A 25163-nucleotide genomic window follows, 5' to 3' on the forward strand; every position below is an offset into this window, starting at 1 on the left:
TCTCTGCAGAACCCTTTATAAAAATTATACAAAACCATATATAAGACTATATTATAGATATAGAAAATATATAAAGAAAGGTTTGTATGGAGAAATAGTCTCTGTTAATAGTGCAGTGTGTGTAACTGGAGAGAAAAAAAGCTTTTGAGAACACAGTCTCCTCAGGTCTAGAAATAGAAAGCAGTAAATTTTTGAGGTAAATATAGTTCAATAATAATTTCTCTGAACTTAATTTTGCTTATCGATTAGACAATTTCTAGAAGAGGTAACAAGCCCAAAATGCTAAAATTATGCTAAAATAGTGCAAACTGACCGATGTAACCCAAATATCCAGAAATTTCTGTACCACATAGTTTGCCAAGAAATTAATTTGTGTAGGTGCTTTTCCTGCTGGTGGAATTCCATTGACCTCAAACGGGACTTCCACTGTGATGGACATCTCCGTACATCTGCCTTTGGTAGAAGAGACTTTGAGAATGCCAGAGGGAGTGCAGAGGATAGGATCTTTTGATATTTTTTTTTAATTATTATTTTCTTTTTAAAATTTTTTTAAAATTTCCCTTCATTATTGCATCAGGAACAAACTGAAGCTGATTTTATGATACTCATTTGTAACAGATATTTCTGAGTATTAGAACGTAGAATTACATGTATTTGACAAATAATGTTGCAGTGGAATGTAAATATATAAGTACAGTGCACCTGATGTTGGTAATGTCTTGCTAAAAATATGTTCAGTCATGCTCTTTGCTCTGGCAAATTAGCTTTGTAAGCACCAGTCTATTCAGCAGAATATACTAGGCAAACAGAAAGAAGCACATTATGGAAATAATGAATAGACTGAACTTAATGTTGCAGCTAAGTTTTGGGAGTTTTAATTTATAAATTCTGAGAGATGCATCACTGGTGCTGTTGCAGCTGTTTAGATAAATGTTGGCTTTCCAGGCAGTGTTTTACCAAAGCTACTACTTTGCTGGAAGATACCTCAGTATAAGTAGAGGTTCTAAGATTTTACATTGACATGTTAGGAAGGCCTTATTAGTGTCATAATAAAGGAGGGTGTCTCAATCACACAGGTGCTGTTTTCTATCTTTGTACTGAGAAAAAAGTGGTAGGTGCTCTGCAAGGAGTGTAGCAAGCTCAGTTCTAAAGGAATAGGGTGATAGGGTGAGGACAAGTATGGACTCGACCTTAAGGGTCTTTTCCTGCCTTAGCAATTCTATGATTCTGTGATTCTGTGAAAGAAAAAAATATGTTTTTTGCAGCAAAATGAAGTAAGCTGATTAACATGGCTAAAAGCTTATAGACACAAGCCCTCTAATAACTGGATAACATTATTACCTGCTAATGCTTTTGTTCTGTCACCAGAATTACTCAGAGCATTGATCCTTCCTCTTGAGGCAGAAAAGCCTTCGGATTACCCTTGAACCATTACTGTATCATTTCCTAGGAATGACAAAACTTCTTTCAACCCCAAAATAAACTTGCTAAAATGTTGATTTAGGGATTTGTCCTGATCTCAGGAGTGTCCTTCCTTCCATTCATTCCAAGAAGGCCACACCTGGCCATAGCAAAACGTCTGCAGGCTCCTAACAGCAGGTCTGACTCCCTTTTCTCAAGTACGTTCACTTTAAATCTCTTAAAGAATTGTTTAAAGAATTCCCAGTGAAATAGGTCCTATTTATCTTGCAGTTTACTTGGTTACAAGTGTAGGTGTAAATCTTCAGTTGGTCTGTAAAGACTGTGGCTATAAAGGGAGCTTAAGTGGTAAGTGGCAGGAGAAATCAGAGTTTAAATTCTTAGAGGTGAATGAGAAGCTGCCTTTAAGCATTCTGGATTTCACTCTGAAAAACCTCCATCAATCTTCAATAGATTTGTAGTGCTTGAAAGATTTTTTTCAAGGCTGGTAGCAGTATCATCTCAGTTTAGAAGTAGAGCGTAGATTCCTCTAATCCTTCCTTCTTTCCTGGCTTACTCGTAAAGTTCACACATTTCTTAGCTAAGTTACAGAACTTGAATTCAAATGAAGAAAAAAATAACGAAATTAAATTTATTCAAAACATTGGTTATTTTGGAAAACAAAAATTCTAGCTATTGGATGCATTTGCTTGTTAATAGAGAGACTTCTCAGATCTGTGTTTATAGCAAAAAAGGATAAATGTGATAAGGATGAGGGCCAACTAATGATTCAGTTGGTTACTTATTTCCAGTATAGACTCCACAAAACGTCATAAAATGATGACTGGAGAAACTTGTTTTCTTTTGGAATACATGGCTCTGGAAGGACTTCAGGCTGTAGCTGTCTTCCAAAACTAAGTTGTTTCAGGTATTGCTGAGAGTTGACAATAATTGACAATAGTTGTGTTCCATGAGTAAAAAAATATAGAGGTTAATTCATCTCCTGACTCCTCTGCAGTTGGCTTATCTCATGGGAACAACTAAATGTGACAGGTCTCATAATATTCCAACATCTGATGCACAGTGGAATTACAGATATTTTGCCATTTTTTGTTGCTTTTATCCTTTCTGTATGGAAAGGACACTCCTCTTTCAGCACAGAGTATGCATGATATTCCTTGAGAACATGCACCTTGGCTGTAGCTATGTTGCTGCCTGTAATGGCCTGCTGACTGGGATACTTCAAGGAAAACACACTTGAACCAAATTTTTAAATTAGAAAGGGAAATATTAGAGAATGTTAGCAGTGTAGTAGAAAAACTTGTATAACAATGGTTACCAGTTGCTATGAAGTCCTATCTCCATTTGTAACTCACAATATTTTCATTAGATCAACCTTGTTAGTAGCAAACAAATGGATAATAGTAAAACTCAAAGATCTCTGTGATGATTTAAAGACATCGTTATGGTTAAATGGTGATTTTAGACATGTAATTTAAAATGTGAATATAATTAATTTTTTGTCATTTAATTTTGTGATAATTGTTAATTCTAATTTAATGAAATTATATGTAGCTTCTTAAAGAGAGCCCTTAAATACTGGTTTATGCATGCCTATATGTTTTAGTGAGGAACAGTTTAATGCTTTAATTGAATATATATATTACTCTGAAATACGTCAGAGGTGTATTTAATGTTATTTATTTTAGGCGTAAACTTGAATACTTGTGTAGAAATGGTTTAAATGAATGGTGAAAAGTTGGTGAGATAAATAGGAAACTCAAATATGAAATCCTTTGTGCTATTGAATGTTATTATCCCAAGCTGATTAAGGAATCCTTTTTCTTCTCTCCTTGCAGCCTGTGCTTTCCGTTACAATGGGCTCTCCTTTGTCTACCTCATCTACCTCCTGCTCATTCCTCTGTTTTCAGAACCTACAAAAACAACAATGCAAGGTAAGATGTTCATTGCTTCACCTTCAGAACGTCTGGTGGACACAGCATATACAAAAGCCTCGTGTGTAATAGAAGGTCAAGTCCTGAGTGTTTTCCCCTTGTTAAGTGAGCAAACCTGTAGTACATGCTGTCAATGCCCTGACACTGTAGTTGCACTCTATGTTGGCTTTGGTGATAAAGGACTTCCAAAAATGATAACACTCTTACCCCAGGCAGAGCTGTCAGATGGTGGTACTGGGGGTACTGTTTATGGCCCTGTTTCACCTGGAATACTGACATGGTCATGATTCTATGATTCTAACCCCCAAAAACCATCCACTTGAAGACTGTGCCCCCAGTCTGGATTTGTTGATATTTGAGAATTAAATGTGTGGTCTTAGATTTTTAATCCAACTGTATTTTACACAGTTATTTAAACATCACTCTCATCCTGATTTTATACAGCTGCCTTAGTGAAAAAAGCTAAAAAGGCTTACTGGTAGAGATGACAAGTAACTGTCTACATAAGGCATCAACTTATTGTAGCAAGATGAACTTCTCTTAGGGAACGGCACTTCAAGGTCCAACCAGGTGTTCCAGCAGAGACTCACGAGCAATGCTCTAAGCCTATGGCTCTCAGAGTTGACTAGCCCAGATCGATGCTGCTGCTCCAAGAGCAACTGACCTCTCTGCAGACGTGCTCAGGACTGAGCTGAGCCTGTGTCTCAGGCCTTACCTTTTATTGGCCCCCTAATCCTGCTAATGCGCAGTGGGGGCCCACCCTAATTGGGCACAGGTGGGCTTAACACAAGCTCATGCCCACTCCCTGGCAATTGGGGGCACCTGGTTGCCTTGTTACACTACAACGTATCACACACCAAATTTTACAATTTAAAATATGAAAAAAATTACACAAACCTATAGAGATAGAAACCATTCCAAATGTATTACATTCTTGCTGTATATAAGGGGCCTGGTGCCTGTCTAAAGGCATGGCTTTGAAAGTCAAAAAAACTTTGGAGTCTGTGATCTTTTGGTGGAATTTGCAGTAAGGATATCACTACATTATTAAAAAAGTGATGTGCTCTGCCACCTTGTATCCTGTTGGATGAGATTGCTGATGACAGCACTTCAAAGCACCACTTGAATCTTGCTTGTTCCTGTTTGCCTGAATCTCCCTCATAATAGGACACAAAATATCACACAATGCTGAAGTCAAACATATTAATCTCATGTTTTCTGATGGAAACAATGTGAAGAGCATCCTTCAGAAAGTAAGCTGGTTTCATGACACCACTAAAACAATGAAGGGTTTTAAAGAAGTCCTGAATTTATACTGCCTTACCTGATACTGACTTGGGTAAAATTTTTCTCCTCACAAATCCATTGTCAGGTGTTATGGAAATTCAGACCATTTTAATGAGCACAGTTCCCTAAAGAAATGGAAAATCTAAACACTGAGTATAGCAACATCTGAATTTACAGGATCTCAGGGAAATTCCTACCTGAAAAATTTTGGCACTATTTGGTGATTTCCTGGCCAACTTTAATATTGACTTTTTTTTTTTTTTCTGCCAGTGTAGTCCCTTAGCAGTTTGGATTTACCCCTCAATTCTCTATTTTCTTGTTTCCTTAGCTTGTAGATACCCCAGGTTCTTCTTCAAGCACTAGTGTCATAGGTTTAGCCAACAACTAGTTGACAGATGCTCTCTGTTATCTCCCCACTACCCTCCCAGAGGAAGATAAAAAGGAAAATAAGGAGAGAGACTTCAAAGTTGCAAAAAAACCAGAACAGGTTTAGTGAGAGAATAAACAGTTGTAACAATAGTGATGGTGAATTACATACAAATATGTAAATATGGAACCCACTCTCCTCGGTAGTTATTTCCTGACCAAAAAAGTCCCAGACTGAACTCAGCAACAGATGAGGGTGCCTGACTCCAGGGTCCCAGCGAAAGTCCACAACAGCCTTGGAAGGAACAAGCTGGTCCTGCTCAAGAAGGTGGTGGGAGACAATCTGTCTTGAACAGTATTTTTCACCAAAAAGAAAAGAGAAATTAGAAACAGCAGCAGAGGGAAAGATACCAAATAAACTCCAATCCCACCAGCAGACCAGAAGAGGGCTCTCTTAGAAGAATTTTATACTGAGTACCATGGCAAGGAGCACTGGCCCATTTGGGTCATCTGCCCCATCCTTATAGGCACAGCAGCTCTCCCCCCCTCTCCCTACTACAGCTTGGCAGCCCCTGGTGGGGTCTCAGAAGGTCTCAGGTGCATATGGCTGTAGGCAATTTTTGCACTGCTTCTCTCAAACCAGGACAAATTGTTTACAGAAACTCATTCTTTCTTACCTAAGTGTGCATTTCTGTGTCCTGCTTATAATTGTGGCCATTGGTTTGATTCCTCCTGGGGGGAGGGGGAGTGTAAAGCTTTTCTTGAAACTGCTGAGGAGAATTTTGGAGGAGTTAGGGATATTGTTTTAGGGTGACTCATTAAGCTGTCATCTGTTCTCTTTTAAACAAGAGAATGAAGAGAGGAACGAGGAGTTTTAGAATTGGGGCACATAGTGACAGTACCAACAACTCTTTCTAAGTGGAAATACAACTTTTTTTTGTACCATTTTTTTCTAGTTTTTCCTATTACTTACTATTTTGAGGTGGGGGGAGGAGGCAAAACTCAAGAAAATTCTTTTCTTTTCTCTGTTTGTGCATCTGGTTTCTGTTGATGCAGATTTTCACATAATCAGCATATGGGGAAAGCTGTAAAAGAAAGAACTTTATCTTCCAGGCTCTAGCAGGAGGAAGCAGGGCAGACTTACATTCATGTTGTGAAAAGTGTCATCTGACCTATCCTAATTATGATGGCTCACAGTTTTGCTTTTATTTTAGCTAGACTACATGCTGATCTTTTTTAAATAAATTTGAAGGATTTACCAACATTATATCCTGCATTTTGCAGGCTAGGTTCATTTAAGAAGATAATCTCCGTGGAATTTTTTTGTTTTAAGCCATTGGTTTTAATCCATTCACATAATCTTTTTGTTTTGGTTTGGTTTATAATTATTTGGTGTGGTTATAGTAGTATCAATTGACAGAGTTAGCCATGGTGCCACATAGTCTTGACACCCAAGGTAAATGAAAAGTACAAAGGAGTGCACAAGAGTGGTGTTATTACGTGATATTCATTAATGGGATATGAGTAATAAATAGATCAAAGTCAGATTTTCAAAAATTCTTTAGTGGGATAGCTTTGAATTATACCAAATCTAGAGTAAATTACAAGTAGCTTGAAAGAGTTACAAAACAGAACTAGGAATCAGGTGAGAATTAGGGTGCTTGTGAGATCTTGTCTCTTAGCTACAGAGTTCAAATCTCTCACCCCTCAGCAAGGAAGCCATCTTCATGAAGTGTTACACCACAGAAGTGGAAAAGATCTGATCAGCATTTGTATTTCTAGCCTTAATTCCTACATTTATGTCATGTTTCTGTGCTCTTCTATCTCATCATGCTGTTTTTCATCCTGTTCCTACCAGTCATTCTAAGAAACTAAGACATTGTCATTTGTTGGGGACCCCTATCAATTGAGCAGGCTCAGCTTTTGAAGACTGCAGGAGCATTCAGTGGAGCCAGCAAAAACATAAAAGTGTTGGTGCTTAAAGCTTAATGACTGAAGGTTTTTCCTGTTTTTTTTTTTTTTTTCCCCTTAAGTATTTGTCTTGAATAAAATAACAACTAAGAGGAAGCAATATTAATCCTTAATTGTGGAGATAAGGCACAGTCTCCTGTCTCTGCATATGTTACAGTGTGTTTGCTTTAAGATACTACCTGTCGGGTGAAAAACAAAACAAAAGCCTCTTCTAAAGTAGAGGAGACATCTCCTTCATTTAGAGCTGAAACACTGAGTAATTTAAGATGTAGTTCCATGTGTTGTTTGCAGACATATTACTTAATTGTTCATGAACCTGGATGAATAAGAGAAGATGTATTCAAGAGCACTTATGTGCAGCTGAAAATGTATTTGGTTAAACCTCTTGTTCAGCTCTGTCAGTTGCTTATAATCCTTGAAATTGGTGACTACAAAGCTGAATAAACAGCAAAATGTACTACTCTGCATGAAGCAACTGTAGTTAAAGTTTAACTGTAGTTAAATTGAAGTTTAACTGTGAATAAGATTTCTTGTCCATAGGAGTAATTTAAAACTTGACTAATTTTCAATCTTTGCTGATGGGAACTGCTTTTTTTGGCAGATATCTCTTTGCATATGCTGTAAAACCATGTGATTTCTACACAAATTATGTCTAAAATCAGGAACTGTTAGGTTGGTAGTTCTCTGGAGATGACAAATAGTAAACTGTGCAGTAGCCTACTTTCTAATCTGATTTTGAGATTATTGTATTAGTGATCTTGTTTGCTTGTGTCTAAAGTCTACTATAACGATGATGTCCTTTTGCTTAAAGATTTGTACATGCTGTTGTGACAAAAATAAAGCATAAGTATGTGCATTCACCCTTTCTTGGGCCAATAGCTCATTTGGTAGTACTAAAATAACTGTTATATGTGGATTTTTTTTTTCTGTAACAGAGGTGGGTTTGCATTTAGTTAGTTTGGTTAGCTTTCCTTTATTCAATTTCACAATTTCTTTTTAATAAGACCTGTAACCATGTACATAAAAAAGGAGGGGATAAAAGTAATTTCACATACAGACTGGATTTTGCTGATTGCTTAACTTAATGGCAAAAAACTATGGGATTGCTTCTAAATGAAGATGCTGCTCAGCGTGACAAAATTTCCATATTTTTATCTCAAAAAAATTAATTTTGTGTAGCAGTCAGATCAGTAAATATGATGTTTTAAAAACCTGCGGACTGATGAATTGAAATAGAACAGTGGAGTTCCTTTTGCAGACAGGGCTCGTGGTTTAGAATAATCTGGATGGTATTTCAGGATGCAGAAGGGTTGCAGTGACAAATTGGGATCGCCGAATATAGCTGAAGGAGTTCTGCTGATCCAAAGGAATATGGAAAACTGTAAATGTTATTTTGATCCCCATATGTACGACCAAAGCCTGTGTATGTACACATCTTTTCTATTGTGTATCTATATCAATAGTGGTCTTTTTACACTCTGCTGTACTAGTTTTCTGGAGCTTCATGTTATCAGTTTTAAACACGACTCTAGACATCTAAATTAAATGTTAAAGTTATGCTTTGGGGCATAACTCCTAGACTCCTAGGTCTCCTAGTTATAGGCTTCTCATGATGGCACCTTGAGTTGGCCATTTGAGCCTTTAGTGAGTCAAAAAATCTCAAATTAGATGTGTCATTTTATACCTGATCTACACTGCATAGTACTATGACTTTTGAACAAAGAAAAGGAGATTAAATGGTTTGTAGATAAAAAACCATCAACTTTCTGGAGTAGTGGGTGTTCTGTTCTGAAAGAACTTCAGTTTTTAGCTTTTCAAGATTTTTCTGAACATTGATTATGGATGAACTACTACTTAAAGTATGAATGCAGAAGTCACTTGAAAATAACTTCCAAAAACCCCAAACAAAAGCGAACAGCAGATTTCAAACTATAATTTTTAAAAAAGGTAACAAAAGTTCTCTTGGTCACTAGTCCTTTTAAAACCATGTCCCACAGTTGGCAAATGTCATTCTTAAAGCTGTAATACAGGACCATTCACAAAGAATGAAGTATTTTTAAAGAATAGAACTTCCTAATGCATTTGCTAATAGATACAATGGAGAAGTCTTTTCATGTCTGCTGGTGAGGAATGGTGATTGCAAACTTAAGTGGCTTTCTCTGTATCAAAAATTTGAATATATTATGTCAGTAATATTAATAATAATTAATAATGTTATTAATCTTCACATTATTAATAGCATTTGATGGAAAACACAAATGTTGTAGAAGTTTTTCTTTAACTATGTGCATAAAAAATTAATTTGTAGATTGGAAATACAGACTGATTTCGAAAAGACTTGCTCGTATGGAAATTCAATCAAATGTGCATCTTAAAGTTTACAAGTCTGTTACTGCTTCAGCCTAAGATGGTTTTAGTTCAAGCAGCTGGAGTTCATGATGTTTCTTAGCCTGATCTTGTAACATTTATATGACCTACTATTAGTGTCTTACTCTGGGGGTGTTGTAGTTGGACTGCGCCAAATAGGAGATAGGAGCCCACCTATTGCCATAGAATCATGGAATCATAGAATTGGCTGGGTTGGAAGGGACCTCAGAGATCATCAAGTCCAACCCTTGATCTACTACCACTGCAGTTACCAGACCATGGCACTGAGTGCCACATCCAGTCTCTTTTTAAATATCTCCAGGGATGGAGAATCCACTACTTCATTTTGCAGCCCATTCTAATGCCTGATCACCCTCTCGGTAAAGAAATTCTTTCTAATATCCAACCTAAACTTCCCCTGGCACAACTTGAGACCCTGCCCTCTTGTCTTGCTGAGAGTTGCCTGGGAAAAGAGACCAACCCCCACCTGGCTACACCCTCCTTTCAGGGAGTTGTATAGAGTGATGAGGTCTCCCCTGAGCCTCCTCTTCTTTAGGCTGAACAGCCCCAGCTCCCTCAGCCTCTCCTCATAGGGTCTGTGCTCGAGTCCCTTCACCAGCCTGGTTGCCCTCCTTTGGTCCTGCTCCAGGACCTCGATATCCTTCCTAAACTGAGGGCCCCAGAACTGGACACAGGACTCAAGGTGTGGCCTCACCAGTGCTGAGTACAGGGGCAGAATCACTTCCTTGGACCTGCTGGCGACGCTGTTCCTGACACAGGCCAGGATGCCATTGGCCTTCTTGGCCACCTGGGCACACTGCTGGCTCATGTTCAGCTTCCTGTCAATCCAGACTCCAAGGTCCCTCTCTGTCTGGCAAATGCACCCTTCTGAAAATGTAGCCAAAATAGAGGTAACCATTTTGTGCTTCTGAGGTGTAGGATTGAAATCCTATTGACCCCTGCAAGGGGTAAAAGCTGTATCTGTTTACTGGATTTTTCAACAGTATGGATAAGTTGTATGCTGCATTTCTGTTCTTCAAAACAGTTTTATCTTGTCTGCCAGAATGGACATTGGCAGGCTGTAGATCTAATCATGCACTAATCTCGTAATAAATTAAAATGTATGAATTGGCTACACTGGTAAGGGATATGTTTTACATGTTTAAAACATTTCAATGAAAAATCATGGTTTTGGGTGGTACAACTTGAGTTTAGACCTTCCTTTTAAATTTTCCCTATGCTTTTAAGAAATGTTTCACTTGCATTTTATCTCCGTAACCACTAAGATGATCTGTTCTTTTTCTGGAAAATGATTTATTACCTAGTGTCCTTAAGTGCTGAACAGAAAGTACTCTGGGCAGCAGTAGAGATGCTGATTAAAGTGGAGAACTTCTTAAGATGTCTTTGAAATTACTGAGTATCTCTGCACAAATTCATAGCATTAGTGTGAAAATTTATTTGTATCTCAGAAAATGCTTTTCAGCAGTTAAAAATGAGATTTCTACTGGATTGTGCATGTGTTTTTCCTGTGGAGGCACTCCAGGCTGCCACATAAACATTCTTTGGCTCAAAATACTGCATCTTTGCTGTTTCTCCATTTCCAGTATTATAAGTATTCTCTTGGGTTGAACAATGGAGCATGTTATTTATAATCAGTGGTGCAAATCCTGAAGTATTTATCCATGGAAGTTTTAGTAATGGATGAGTGAAAATCAAGTGATACCTTTACATTAACCAACCTCAGAAGTCCTCTTGTGTATTTTGGGGCAGAAAACATTTCTCTTAAAGATACTGTGCGCTTTCTCAGTATTATGAAAAAGTTTTCTGAAGAAATTGATTAAAATTCTGTCCAACTAGTTGCAAGTTTACTCACAAGTATGCCACCATCAGTGCTGGGTAAAGAAATCTTTCCTGTATTAAGTTGTTGCATGTAATAAATAACACTTGTACCTTTCTCACTGCCTTGCAATGGTGTTCCCAAACCAGGTATTCCCCTGAAATTCTGCCTGAAAAGATAGGCTCCAGTTCCTGGGCTGGTTTAGTTCTTGGGTTCCACACAAGAAATTTTAAGCAGGGTGTTCCATTAAGTTCTTGATTGGATGATTTGTCACCAATTTCATTAGCATTTGTTATATGGGTACTGGCAATGTTTTTGGACCTGGGTGTGGCAGAAACTCAGCAGCACATTGATTGAAACCTTGCAAAGAAATCCAAGTCAGAAGAGTTGGAGCAAGGAATGCAAAAGCCAGGAGGAGAAGATATCTATAAAGTTATTTTAAGTTGCAATTAAATTATTGATAAAGGCTTTTTTGTGGGATTTTCAATGACTCTGGGTCTTTAGAAAGAATAAAATGCAAAGAGGGACAGTGCTCTTGGTAAAGAGGGCAAGAATTCTTCAGCAGGTTTTGAAATCAGGTGATTGCGGTAAGATGTTTGATCTTTTTTCAGAGATGGTTGTGGAAACACTAAATTAAATAGGAAAATTCCTTTTTTCTCCCTTTTTTTTTAAAGGGGATTAACTCTATAATGATATTAAATTCAGGAAACTGTTCTCACTGTTAAACTTGTAAACTTGGAACATTTATAACTGTATTAGTTTCTGTATCTTAGTTTATTTTAAAGCAATATTTCTGCTTAGATGGTGAACACCTTCTGGTTTAGGAAAAAAAAATCTGTTTAGGTTGATCTGGAAGTGATCTCCTTGTATGACCAGGTGACCTGCTCAGTAGATGAGGGAAAGGATGTGGAAGTTGTCTACTTAGGCTTTGGTAGAGCCTTTGGCACCATTTCCCACAATATTCTCTTGGAGAAACTGGTTGTTCATGATCTGTATGGATGTATTCTTCACTGGGTAAAAAACTGAGTGGATGGCCAGGATTGTCCCCCTGTTCTTAGCACTGGTGAGGTTGCACCTTGAATACTGTGTTCAGTTTTGGGTCCCTCACTAGAAGAAGGATATTGAGCTTCTGGAGTGTGTCAAAGGAGGGCAACAAAGATGGTGAAAAGGTCTGGAGAAAAGTCATGTAATGTGTGAGGGAACTGGGGTTTAGTTTGGAAAAGCAGAGGCCTAGGAGAGATGTTATCACTCTCTACAACTACCTGAAAAGAGGTTGTAGTGAGGTGAGTGTTGGTCTCTTCCCCAATAACAAGTGATAGGATGAGAGGAAATGGCCTCAAGTTGTGCCAGGGGAGGTTTAGATTGGCTATTAGGAAAAATGCCTTCACTGAAAGGGTTGTGAAGCACTGGAACAGGCTGCCCTGGGAAGGGGTTGAGTCACTGTCCCTAGAGATAACTAAAAGATGTGTAGATATGGTGCTGAGGGACATGGTTTAGTGGTGGACTTGGTGCTCTTAAAGTGTAGTGTAATGAGGCAACCAGGTGCCACTAATTGCCAGGGAGTGGCATGAGCTTGTGTCAAGCCCACCTGTGCCTAATTAGGGTGGGCTCCCACTGTGCATGAGCAGGACCAGGGGGCCAATAAAAGATGAGGCCTGAGACACAGGCAGAGCTCGGCCCCGAGCTAGCCAGCAGAGAGGCCAGTTGCTCTTGGAGCAACAGCACCTATCTGGGCTAGTCAACTCTGAGAGCCATAGGGTTAGAGCATTGCTCATGAGTCTCTTCTGGAACACCTGGTTGGACCTTGGAGCGCCGTTCCCTAAGAGAGGTTCATCTTGCTACATTAAAGGTCTTTTTCAATTGAATTAATTCTATGATTCTATGATTTCTTTAGTTATTTTAGTGTTTCAAATTGTTCTCAGTCATGTGTTCCCTGCCCTGTGCTTTGGTTTTCAATAAGGGCAGTACTGTTAAACTTGGAGACAAAGATAAAAATGCCCATGAGGAGGCTAGAAAAAGGAAAACTACTGTGTGTGAGGGAGAAATAAGATGCAAGGTGTTTAAATGCTTAAGTTTTAAAAGGCTGAGTAATCTCCCTCCTGAAAGTAAGATTGAAGATCCTGAGATTGAACAATTAAAATATTAGCTCAAATGGTGGAGAAAAAGAAGGAAGCAATCTTGCATATGAGCTCTTGTGAACTTTTGAGCTCTTGTTTTTCAAATTTTGGAATACATTTGGAAGAGAATAAATAAATATCTTTAAGGCAACAGGAAAAAAGAGGTGAAATGAAAATGGCTTTTCTAAAACTGGGTTGTGCTAAATATTTTGATAGGTGAATTCAAACTAAGTCCTGAGGAGCAGAGTGTTGAGACTCAAGCATTAAGAAAGATGCTAATATATGAGAGTGAGAAAAGCAAATCTCTTATAACCTGAAATAACTTTTGTAGTTTTTCAGTCTGCAAGAGGAAATACTTGTTTTGGATTTGGATCCAAATCCAAAAAAAAAATGTTGCAAGCCTTTGGAGTATTACTGAGTTTATCAATACTGTTTTCCAAGAGTTTGAGTCAGAAAAACTAAGTTCATTTATGGGAGTAGGAGTTGTCTTAGAGGATTATGTGTAGGTTTGGAAAAAAGGAAGAATATAAAACATCTGGGGTCTCCCTAGTCTCATTTCTAATACCACTATATGTTAAACAACTGTTTTATTATGCTGTCATAAAGGAATTGGACAAAAAGCCAGTAAACTATTAGGTATGAGTTTTTATTATTATGAGTGACTTCTAGGTGAGAGGAATTCCAATAAAAGCACTGCAATTTTTTAAAGGCAGTGCAGCTGTTCCAATTTATTCCACTGCTGTTGCCTTGTTTAAAGGCAGTCACACTGCAGTAAGGCCTGTCCTGAACCTACCTCAGAAGATAGTAGGATCTGAAGAAGAATTATAATTTGAGCCATGAACTTCATTATCCATCAAGACAGGTGGCATAACTTCTGGTAGTATCTTGGCACCAGCTTTTTGATATGAATGACTCTCTGGTAGTACCAGAAATTGTTCCACACACAGTTTCTTAAAAATTCATACATAATCTACTTGTGATCTTTGTTTTTCTTTCTCATCTTACCTCTTTTTATTTCAGATAGGTTCTGGTTGGTAAGAGGGGGACCTGCTGCATTCCTGATTGAATGCTAAGCATTTTGGTTTTAGTTTTTGCTTTGTTTTTCATTCTGCATTTATTCCTCACACATGGAGGAGTGTGTACATCATTTGAAAGGATATTATTATGACAAAATAATACTGGAATAATAATAATAGAGCACACTGGTTGGTAGATGTCAAGCCCCTTTTATCAGACTTTATACCTGATCTTCACTTCCTGTGGATAATCCTGTGTCTATGATGAATCCCTGGGAGTCTGGAAAGCTTCAGGTGGGGATCTAGACTGGTTACTTCTTTGTAGATAAGCACTGTATTCCTATATCATAGTGATCTTCAAAGACAATCTCCACTGTAAAAGTGCTGTGGCCTGTATTCCTTTCTCCTTGTTGGTCCTGGGATTTAAGGTAATTGTTTCTTGATCACCTAGTTTGTGCTCCCACTGCATTATTTTCCCCCTTGAGATTAGAACTATCCTGTAACTATCCCTTGGTGCGAAGTGGATGAACAAGAAACTGGGAACACAAATAGGTGCTATTTATGAACTACTTTTGAGAGTAAAAGGAAAACACTGTTTATTGATTGAAGTTCTGATTGTCCTGAAAAATCATTAAGTCCTGCAGTGATGCAGGCCCTGATATCTTCAACTGTATCTAGACAAGTATCTATGGAGGCTTTATAGATATGGTAACCCACTTAGCCTGTGGACCTGTCAGGCCTTTATGGACAGAGTGTGTGCTGAGTTTGGACCTCATACCTGAAAAGAGGATTAGAGGACTGGTTTTACAGATCTATTAAGTTGATAAAGACCTTAAGATCATTAAGTCCATCTGTAAGAACCATCCTGGTTCTTAGTGTCTTGTTTCTCAAGGGTACAGTGTCATCTATCTGGCTTCTGATCTGAAGGCACTTTCCATAATTTCCCTGGTTTCTGCAGTACTAATTGATGAAAGCCATCAGAGGCACAGTTGACAAGGAAGTTTTTCAAGTCTTTGGTAAATGTTAACACGTAGGTGGAAGAGGAATGTTGCCTCCTCTTGCTATCATTCGTTGCCTGAATGGTGGCCAAGCTGCCTTGAGTTTCAGTCATAGAAACTGAGTTTACAGCAAGAAAACTGCTCATTTGCAAACACTCACAAATCTTGGATTAAATTATTAATGGTAATGCTTTTTTTGTCACTACTGATTATATTCCAGCAACAGTTAAGGCAAGTTTGACTTGGTAGTAAAATAAATAAGTAGCATTTAGCAGATTGCTCAGGGCCAGGGGTAAGTGAAAGTGTATGGGTACCAATACGAGGCACTAACAAGGTGCTGATTCATTTGCCTTAACCTGCCAAGATCAGCACCTGACTCCTTCAGCAAACAAGAAGTTGTCTGTCAGATATTTATCATGTGGGCATTTCAAAAGGCTTTTAAGGGCCCACACAAACCCCACTGATCAGCAGGAGCACAGGTTTTTTGAGTGTTTTCTTTTTTTCTTTCTAATGATGTGCAAATGAGGGTTTATGCTGCTATTTCAGTTGTATCTCATTGACATTGTGTTGAGAGTGAGATACCAGACGTGCTTAAAATTGAGTGAACTTTTCTGTCAACACAGTAGAAAAACTGTGGCCACCTATGAAGTACCCCTTTTTCAGTGCAAGAATGTTTAGCTGGTCAGATTTTGCTTGCTGCTTTGATATCTGATGCTTCCGTGGATTTGGTTTATTGTGTCTCCCTTAACAACTAAAGAAGTGTTTTCTGGAAATAGTTCCATGACAAAGTTGTATTGTAGTGAGCAGTGTTTCAGGGTAATGGGAGCCTTAACTGAAAGGATTATTGCAGCAAAATATTTCCTAGCTGTTTGTGTTGGATGATGTGGCTGAGAAGGATACAATAGAGCAGCAACTTTTAAGCAAGAATGGTATCTGTTTTGCTTTCTGCTACATCTTCAGGGTAGCAAAGCCCAAAGATCAGTTCACTCCCTTGGGACTAAATCTGCTGGCCTTGTTTAGGGAAAGCTCCCACTAGCAGTGGGAAATTTGCTTCTGTAAGCAGTGCAGGAAGTGCTCTGTAGTATATTAAGAAACCAAGTCAGCCCATAAGAAACCAAGCAAGAGGCATTTTAAAACATTCCCATTACTTATGGAGAAAGGGAAACAGAAAATTAATATGCACATGCTCCATAATTAGCATTTAAGTTCTGGTCTTAATGTGATTTAGAGGGAGCTGTGAACTCTTGAAAATTGAAGCTGTTGGTCCAGATGCAGAGCTAGGTGTGCAGTTTCTCATTACTCAGATGTTTCTGTTCTGCCTCCGGATGAAGTGGGGAACTTTAAAAAGCATCCCCCCACCAAACCCCTGCAAGCAGATCTGTTAACATCCTGCTCTAATTCAGGGCAGAGACCCAAATCTGGTTCTCCTGTATTGCAAGAGCTCCCAGCTAACAGTGCCTTTTTGCTATCCCCCTCTTCTCCAAATCACTCTCCCTATCTATTTGATTATTCTTGCAAAATGGAGATGCCTTAGTACTCCCCAGTGCCCTCCTAGCATCTGGGTACTCACTTGATTTGTCCAAGTAAGTATGAGAATTGCAAAATGCTGAAGATTTTCTCATATTGAATTATATGGCAGTGTCATGTAACAGGCTCTTAAATCATATGGAAGAAACAGCAGCTTCATAGATATGTTATCTCTTCCCAATCCACTCTCCCATAGCCTAGCTTTCCATCTTTCCTTGTGAAGCATTCATCATCATCATAAAAGTCAGTAAATCTGAATGTGTGCCTATTCAATAGATACATTTTGCTTTGAAGAAAGCAAGAAATATTTTCATCTAGATGCAAAGCACAGACTTGAATGTTCCTGTGTTTTTTAGAGAGCGTGTATGCTGACAGAACTGTTTCTTTTATTCTTTTATTTCCTCTTGTTTTAGCACACAGCATCCATGACTCAGTTTGGGGACTGTTTTTGTAAGGAAAACTAAAGAGATACATTTAGTGATTTTCTTATTTTAAAAGTATTTGAAATAATCGTAACAGGGCTCAGTAGATCTTCAGAAATTCTCACTTTTCCAGGTCATTTCAGTATAATCTTGTTTCACTTCAGTTGTCCAGGAAAATTAATTTAATCTCTTCTGAGAGCTCTTCGTGACAAGAAGCTTTTTTCAGAACAAAACCAGAAAGACAAGGAATGAGGTTTTCAACACAGCTGTTCAGTACTCATCAGGATTATTTTATATAAATTTGCAAAGAAGAAGAACATTAATGAGTAAACCTGATTAGATTAGTAAACCTTTTCAGAGCTGAGGAAAAAGTTTCCAACATTTTATTGTAATTTTAATTTAGTTTGGTTGTTGGTTGGTTTTTTTTAAATCCACGTCAGGAAGGGGAATAACATTTCCAGTTTTTATTGTGTTAAATTGGCAAGATTAAATACTAGAAAATGAATGCAGAGATAAAAGAAATCATAGGATTTTATGGGCAAAATAACACTATCTTGCTTTAGATAAGAAGTTATGTCCATTTTAGTATGAATTAATTACTGTGGAGAAAAAGAGAGGAATTCTGTACTATTCATTCTGATAATGTGATCCTTGTACAGGAATCCAAAGGAATTTATTCCTGCTATGAGGTTTTGTTTTTCCTTTTATGTTGAGGGAGGTATAGGATAGGTTTTTGCCAAAAATAATGGAGCAGTTCAAGTCAGACACATAATGGTCATGTGTAAATGAAGTTGTAAAATAAACAGTAGCTACAACACACAGTCCTTCAATTTTTACTTCATTTTACAAACTCACTCCTTTGGAAAAACAATGACCAGGGCTGCAAGGAAACACAAGATTAGTTTAACATACCTTTTAAATCCTTCCTTTGTTCATTCATAAAATTCTGTGGCAAAGCTGCTGAGGTCATTGACTTCCTCTGTCTCACATAGGGCTCTAAAGAATTCTGAGCCTGCTCTCTAATTGATCTTTCTGGGTGCCCAGTGATTAAATTCTGGGAAATTGCTAAATTCTGAGTCACGTCATAAAAACCAATTAGTGGTTGGTTGACAGTTTGTCTCCCAGATGAAGTCTCCAAGTTTCTGTTAATACCACATCACTGTATAGGTTATTGCTGGCAAATGGCTCGAGTTTATTTTGTAGAAGAATGTTATGCAAAGTCAAAAAGTTTTTGTTGGATACTGCTAATGCTAAAAGTTTTGTTTGAATGGAGCATACTGTCCCTTTTGGCTTCGTTTGACTGCTCCTAATGCATATCGAAGTGTTGAGGTGAGTGAGGAAAATCAGCCTTAAAAAAAAAAAAACTTTTTTAAAGAAAACTGCTATTGAGATTTGGGGTTTTTTGTTGTTGTGGGTTTTTGGTTGTTGGTTTGTTGTTGCTGGTTTGGTTATTTTTTTGATACAGCCTTTTCATTCAGTAGTAGCTTCTTGGGATGATCAGAAGCTTCTTCAAGAAGTGGCTTCTACAAGGTGGCACTCTTGTGTCTTCTCCCTAGCTGCTGCTGTAAGCTGTGTGTAGATGGTCTTGGTGAGGTTTTTTTTTCATCCTCTTCTCCATGAGTACAAAGGACAGGAAATAAACTGTGGTCCTCTTTCCGAGTGACTGTGTTCTGGCACACAGTGAGCAGAACTCCAGGCTGGGGAAGGCAGACACTTATCCCAGATGGATCTGTGCATTACTTTGACTTTTAAGATAATGATGCTGTGATCCAGTAGGTTTGAGTATAACCTCAACAATGTAGGTGGTATGCAAGTGTCTGTTCTCTAACAGGGTGACTTTGCTGTGTTAAGTGTATTTCTTTAAACAGGACATAGGCTGGAGAGGTTCCAGTATGAAATGCTTTTAAAAGTGAAGAAATAGCAAAAATTATAATTAAAGTTTGGACAGAAGGCTTCCTCCCCTCCCTCTACCCCTAAAGTTGGTGTTATGCTTAAATAATTACTAGTAGCCTATTCTTGAGCACAGTACCTTTCCTTTAAAATTTCAAAGCATAAAGTGGGATACTGGAACATTTTAAGAAGTTCCTTCAGAAAAAAATTAAAAATTAAAAAAAATGAGGATTTAATTTTATATGTAGTATATTTATAATATGTGTGAACATAACTGTGGTAGGTAAACCTGGGCTGGATGCCCATGAAAGCCACTCCATCCAGGCTGGGGAGAGAAAGTATAACAAAAGGCTTGTTGGTTGAAATAAGGTCAGAGAGATCATGGACCAGTTACTATCACCAACAAAACAGACTCAGCTTGGGGAAATTAGTTTAATGTTACCAATTAGAGAAGAGAAGGGTAAGTAGAAATTAAAAGCAAATCTTAAAATGCCTTCTACCCCACCCCTCTCATCTCCCTGGGCTTAATTTCATTTCTGAATTCTCTAGCTTCTCCCCCTCCAGCATCAGGGAGATTTTGGAAGGGGGTTGTGGTCAGCTCATCACCTCTTGTTTCTGCTTCTCCTCCCCCCTCAGGGGTAGGACTTCTCACATTCTTCCCCTACTTCAGCACGGAGTCCCTCCCACAGGTGACACTCCTCCAGGAACTTCTCCAACATGAGTACTTCCCATGGGCTGCTGTTCCTCGCAAACTCATGGGGCCCCTCATGGGGTCACAAGTCTTACAAACAAACCTGCTTCACCATGGGTTCCCTTTGCCATGGGGTCACAGGTCCTGCCTAGAGCCATCTCCAGCATGGGCTTCCCACAGGGTCACATCCTTTGTGGCATCCATCTGCTCCAGCATGGCATCCTCCATGGGCTACAGGTGGATATGTGCTTCACTGTGGACTTCCATGGGTGGCAGCCCCGTGGGACATGGCACAGCATGATCCTCACCACAGGATGCAGGGGAATTTTTGCTCTGGGTCCTGGATCACCTCCTCCCCCTCCTTATTCACTGACCTTGGTGTCTGCAGAGCGGTTTTCCCCTCATATTCTCACTCTTTTCTCCAGCTGCAGTTCCTGTTGAGCAGCAACTTTTCCCCCTTCTTAAATATGTTATCCCAGAGGTGCTGCCACTGTCCCTGGTGGACTTTGCCTTGGCCAGTGGTGGGTCAGTCTTGGAGCTGGTTGGCATTGGTTCCGCCAGACACAGGTGAAGCTACTCGCTTGTGTATCTTCTCAGAGTAGGCAGCCTTCTAGTCCCCTGCTACCAAAACATTGCCATGCAAACCCAACGCAGTAACAATATAATTTATACAAAATTTAATAATGAATAGATGTTTTAATGATTAATTTGGAGAATCATCAATGCACAGGCAGTGTTATAAAACCCAGCATGTTCTGACTTGGTTGGTCTATTGCTGTCACTACTGCAAGTCTAGTTCACAAACACAGGTTGCTGTAATGACAGTTATCTAAATCTAAAGCTGATTATCTAAAGCTGACTTAAAGACTCCCATTGTGTAAATTTATAACACAGAGCAAAATGTTCTTTAAAAGTGCTTTGTTTTGGAATAGATGTGCTAAATGTTATTTTTCACATTAGCCATAACAAAGTTATGTGGCTGTCTTTGCATGTAGTTTAGATTTTTTTGCTCTGTTTATAGCTCACAGTCTGCTGCAGTATAATCAGAGGGAAAGTCATAAACAGAAACCTTCAGTGAGGAGAAGTTTAGTCCACACTAGAAGGATTTGATCTCAAGTGGAGACCAGTATTTACTAACTTTTTTTTTACTTCTTTCAGATGCAGATACTGACATCTGAAAAAACTTCCATTTCATGCCATTACTGGCAAGCAGAAAAGGCACCTCTCATTCAGTTTTCTCAGACCTTGACTGTAGTATTTTTATGATTTTCAGTCTTGCAAGCTGTATTATTGTGCTATCAGAGCCTTGCATAAGTACTGATGGAGCTGCACTGAAGTGTAAAGGTTTTTAGAGCAATTAAATGGTCATCTTGGCTACTGAAGCCAGTCTGGCTCTAAGCAAATTGCACTGTGGGTCACTGCCACATTGCTGTTCCTACTTTTGCTGCTTCTGTCTAAAATTTAGCTTAACTGTCCTTATGATATGCTGTCCTGAAGTACAGACAATCTCCAAGGCAGAAAGGGGTTGGAATTCACCCCATGTTGCTCAGGAGCCAAGGGTAAAACCCCACACTGTAAAGCTGGGAGAGCAGAGGTTCTCTCAATCTGTTGTTTTAGTTGTGAACCACAGAATCCCCTGTGCTCTTGCTACACTTTGTACTTGTAGAACTGTTCTCATCATGACATCTATCTCCTTACCTTAAGCAGGCCTTAATAGTGTTTTGTTTTGCTGTCTGTTTCACATGCTCTTATCCAGATGTGGTATATGTTATACCATTCTTGAGTGCAGTGCACGCATCACCACTGCTATGATATTATACTTGCACTTAGCCCTGTGCTCTTGTTTGTGCTTTTCATATATATAGTCTAGATTAGAAAAAACTCAATTATTATAGTTCATGATTATTTATCGTAGAGTTATTACAAAAATATGGAAGGTGCTGTGTGGTCTCATGCCAATGTGCTTTCTACCACTGACAGATCAAAACCCTAGAAATTGATCAAATAGTAAATAGTCATCACTCATAAGGGATGTTGTTTGTTGCTTCAGTGACTCCTACTGTATATTTTCAGATGCTGTGCATTTGGGCTTTTATGCTGTTTTCATCAAGACCTGTAGAAAAGGTGCAAGACATCTTTCCTGGGACACCTGTATGGGGGCAGTACATAAGCAGTACCTTAATGTGGTCATCACAAAGATAGGCAGATCCATAGACATTTTCCTGTAACTTCAGTTTCTATATCTTTTGTACAAATACAGAAACCAGTGGCATGTGTTATCTGTGTAAATAAAGAACGAGAAAAACTAGTTTTTCTGTTACTTTAGGGAAACATGAACAGCTCTCCCACAACTAAGATCCATGTGAGGAAAAAAATTGCTGCATACTTGAAGAGTGCTTCTTGCTCTTTGACAAGGTTTTCCTTGTCCTGACTGTGCAGCAGGACTGACTACAGGTGAGCACCTGAAGCATGGCTGGGGAATCAAAGAGTCTGATTGCAGAGAGCCTTCCTAAAGTGAAGCCACTAAGACAATGTTTCATTGTCTGCAGATGTTTTGCTGGACAAAATATCAATTTTTATCTAAAAAGAAGATAATATAGGTTTGAGGTTTTCCTACCAGAAATGCCTCACTTATGTGTTTTTGTGTTGTTTTTTTGTTTTCCTAAGAAACTAATTCCTGAGGATAATCCACATTTCTTTTTCTTACCAAATTCTTCATGATAACATTAATGTTTCCTAAAATCATCGCCCCACTCTTTGAAAGTCCTTCTGCTTAAAATCACAAATGTGCAGCCACATGTAAGTGAAAAGAATACAGAAAGTGCATTGAACTTCTCTTGCAGGGATTAGTTTTTATTCTTTAGCTTGTGGGCTTTGCATTTTTTACAGGGGGTCTTCTAATTGGGAATTTTGTGCTGATCAGTATTAGACTCTTACTCAAGGCAAAAATTATAATAGAATCAAGCTGAAGTCCTGTGCAAATATTTTCAGACCAGTAGCAAAAGTTAGCATTGCTTGCAGTCCACTGATATTTAGAATATGTGTTTTTGCTGGTCATGAACCAAGCCTCACATGTTTATCTTGGTTCACAAGGTGCTCCTGTTTTTTTTATATTTTTTTTTTTTTTTATAAAAAAAAGCTAGTCTTAGCAGGAGGTTCAGATTTGTTTTTAATATTAACAGCTTCTCTGCTTAGAAAAAAAGAAACAATTTGCCTCTGTTTGCAAGGTAAACTTAAAGGAAGTGCTGAATAAAACAACAAACTCCCTCAGAACCTCCTCACAGCAACATTCATTACCAAAGCATTTCTTGTGACCTGGGTTGGGCAAGTAAGTTTGAGCAGAGTGCTTTGAGTTCATTAAATTGGGTTATGATTAAATTGCTTCTTTTTAAGCACTGCTGTCCAGAAGGAGCAGTGCTTCTCAGTAGGGGAGAACAGGTCATCTCTGTTGCTTTGTGGTACATGCAGTATGTGACCTGAGAAGATGCTTGTGATGCAGCCTGGGGAGAGGGGGAGCCTTTAGGGGTGCAATGAAAGAAAGGTAGCAAGGTGGTAAGAAAATGATATTAGGGCATCTTGTATTCTCCTGCTGCTGCCTCCTGGAAAGCTCTTACCTTTAGGTGGGCACAGATTCTGCAATTTTGCCTTGACCTTTGATGCTGCTAGTGCTGCAGTAATTATTATGATAGTCATAATTAGAGTCATTTAACTGCAATTCATCTCAACCAGCTCCACTGCCCCTTGTGTGCTGTGAAGCAGATCATTAGATTTCAAAAATCTTCCATGGACATGTTGAAGAACGTGGTGAAAGGCAATGGGGTCACAGACCTTTCTTCCTTTTCTCGTTTACTAATTACTGCTAACAAAATACCTGATTTGAAAAGATTTTTATGTGAACACATTTTTTTATTTGTAAAACTTTCCTCAGACTATAAAGTCACAGTGAAAGTATTTCATCATGGGTATTTGGTGTCTGTGTCTTCTGTGGTGTATAATTTGGGATTGAGTCTGGTTTCAGTAAATTATACTTATTTTGACATTTGGGATTGATACAAATAAAGTAATATAAACACCGGAGTTAGTCTCTGTGAGTCAGATATTTGTTGTGGACTGCTTCTAACAAGCAAGTGCAGCCATGTTGTCAAAAACAGCATAGTAACAATTTGTCTCACAGATAAACAGAGTGATATATACTTGCCAAAGTTCACTAACATAAATATGACCCTGGGATTTTACCCAAGCACTCCTGTATTTGTAGATAATTGGTCAGGAAATGTCAGACATTTTCTTGTTTATATGCACTCTTCACTATATCCCTGCTAGTGGGGATCTGATGAATAACCTCTCCTACTTTCAAATTATATCCTGTATTTTCAAATTATCTGTTATTTCATGTGCTCCTTCATGATGACAGATTTTAACATGATGGGGATGAAAGTTAGCTTATTGATATCACTGAATGTAATCACACTTATAATCCCGAAGTAAGAAAGTAGTGAAGACTGACTTCTTTAGAAGACTCACAAGTTGGTGTCCAGAGAAGAAACAGACATTATAAATCTCCTCTGGAAGTTCAGGGATTTTTAATTTTTTTCTTTTTTTTTTTTTTTTTTTTTTGTATAAATCTCTCATATTAGCTGTTTTTTCTGACCTCAAAAACAACCAGAAAAGGGTTGAAAAGATTCCTGAGAAGGTTCAGAGGCTCAGTATTTTTTTTTTTCAGACTTTGTGAAAGCTTTGTCATAGTCTCCACTTACTACAGAATCAGACACATGATAAATATCAAATTGAAATAGAAATGCCCAAGCAAAAATGCACTTTTTTACAACAAAATGGGAATTTTTGGTAAGACTTTATGGTCCTAACAGTTTTGATTTATGCTTGTAGAGGCTCTGACTCTGTAACATGCAGTACCATCTCCTGGGTTCTTCACTTTGTCTGTGAAATGCTTCAGTGCTGGTGATATTTCTGTCCTTTCATTTCACAAGAAATTCTGCATATCCTGACTTGGGTCTTGATCCAAAAAACCTACAGAGGCTGCTATAATTTCTCTTCAGGCTCATAGAAAGGCACTCCTGGGAAAAGGAGTGGGCTTTGCCAGTCTGCAGCTAACATTAATGCTACATTTGTTTTGTCCACGAGTCAGTAGCAGGTGATGTGATCATACCTTTCTAAAACCAGAAGGAAAGACCTGAAAATTGTGCTTGCTCTTGAGAAAAGTCACTATTATGACTTTTTCAATGATACAACTTCCAATTTGGTGAAGCAGGTGATTTTTAAAAAGATATCTAAGGCTTGAAAAGCATGGGATTTATGTGCTA

At 38.4% G+C, this 25163-nt stretch overlaps 1 protein-coding gene across 1 annotated transcript in view; it reads left to right on the top strand.

Annotated features, from left to right (window-relative positions):
* The window catches only part of PIEZO2 (piezo type mechanosensitive ion channel component 2), a 309202-nt gene that overhangs the window by 50069 nt on the left and 233970 nt on the right, over positions 1-25163 (top strand). The window contains exon 2 of the mRNA XM_030444928.1: positions 3258-3353. Within this exon, the coding sequence (XP_030300788.1) occupies positions 3258-3353 (96 nt within the window). The remainder of the gene's footprint in view (positions 1-3257; positions 3354-25163) is intronic.

Source organism: Calypte anna, chromosome 2 (genome assembly GCF_003957555.1).
Source record: "Calypte anna isolate BGI_N300 chromosome 2, bCalAnn1_v1.p, whole genome shotgun sequence".
Taxonomy (NCBI): Eukaryota; Metazoa; Chordata; class Aves; order Apodiformes; family Trochilidae; genus Calypte; species Calypte anna.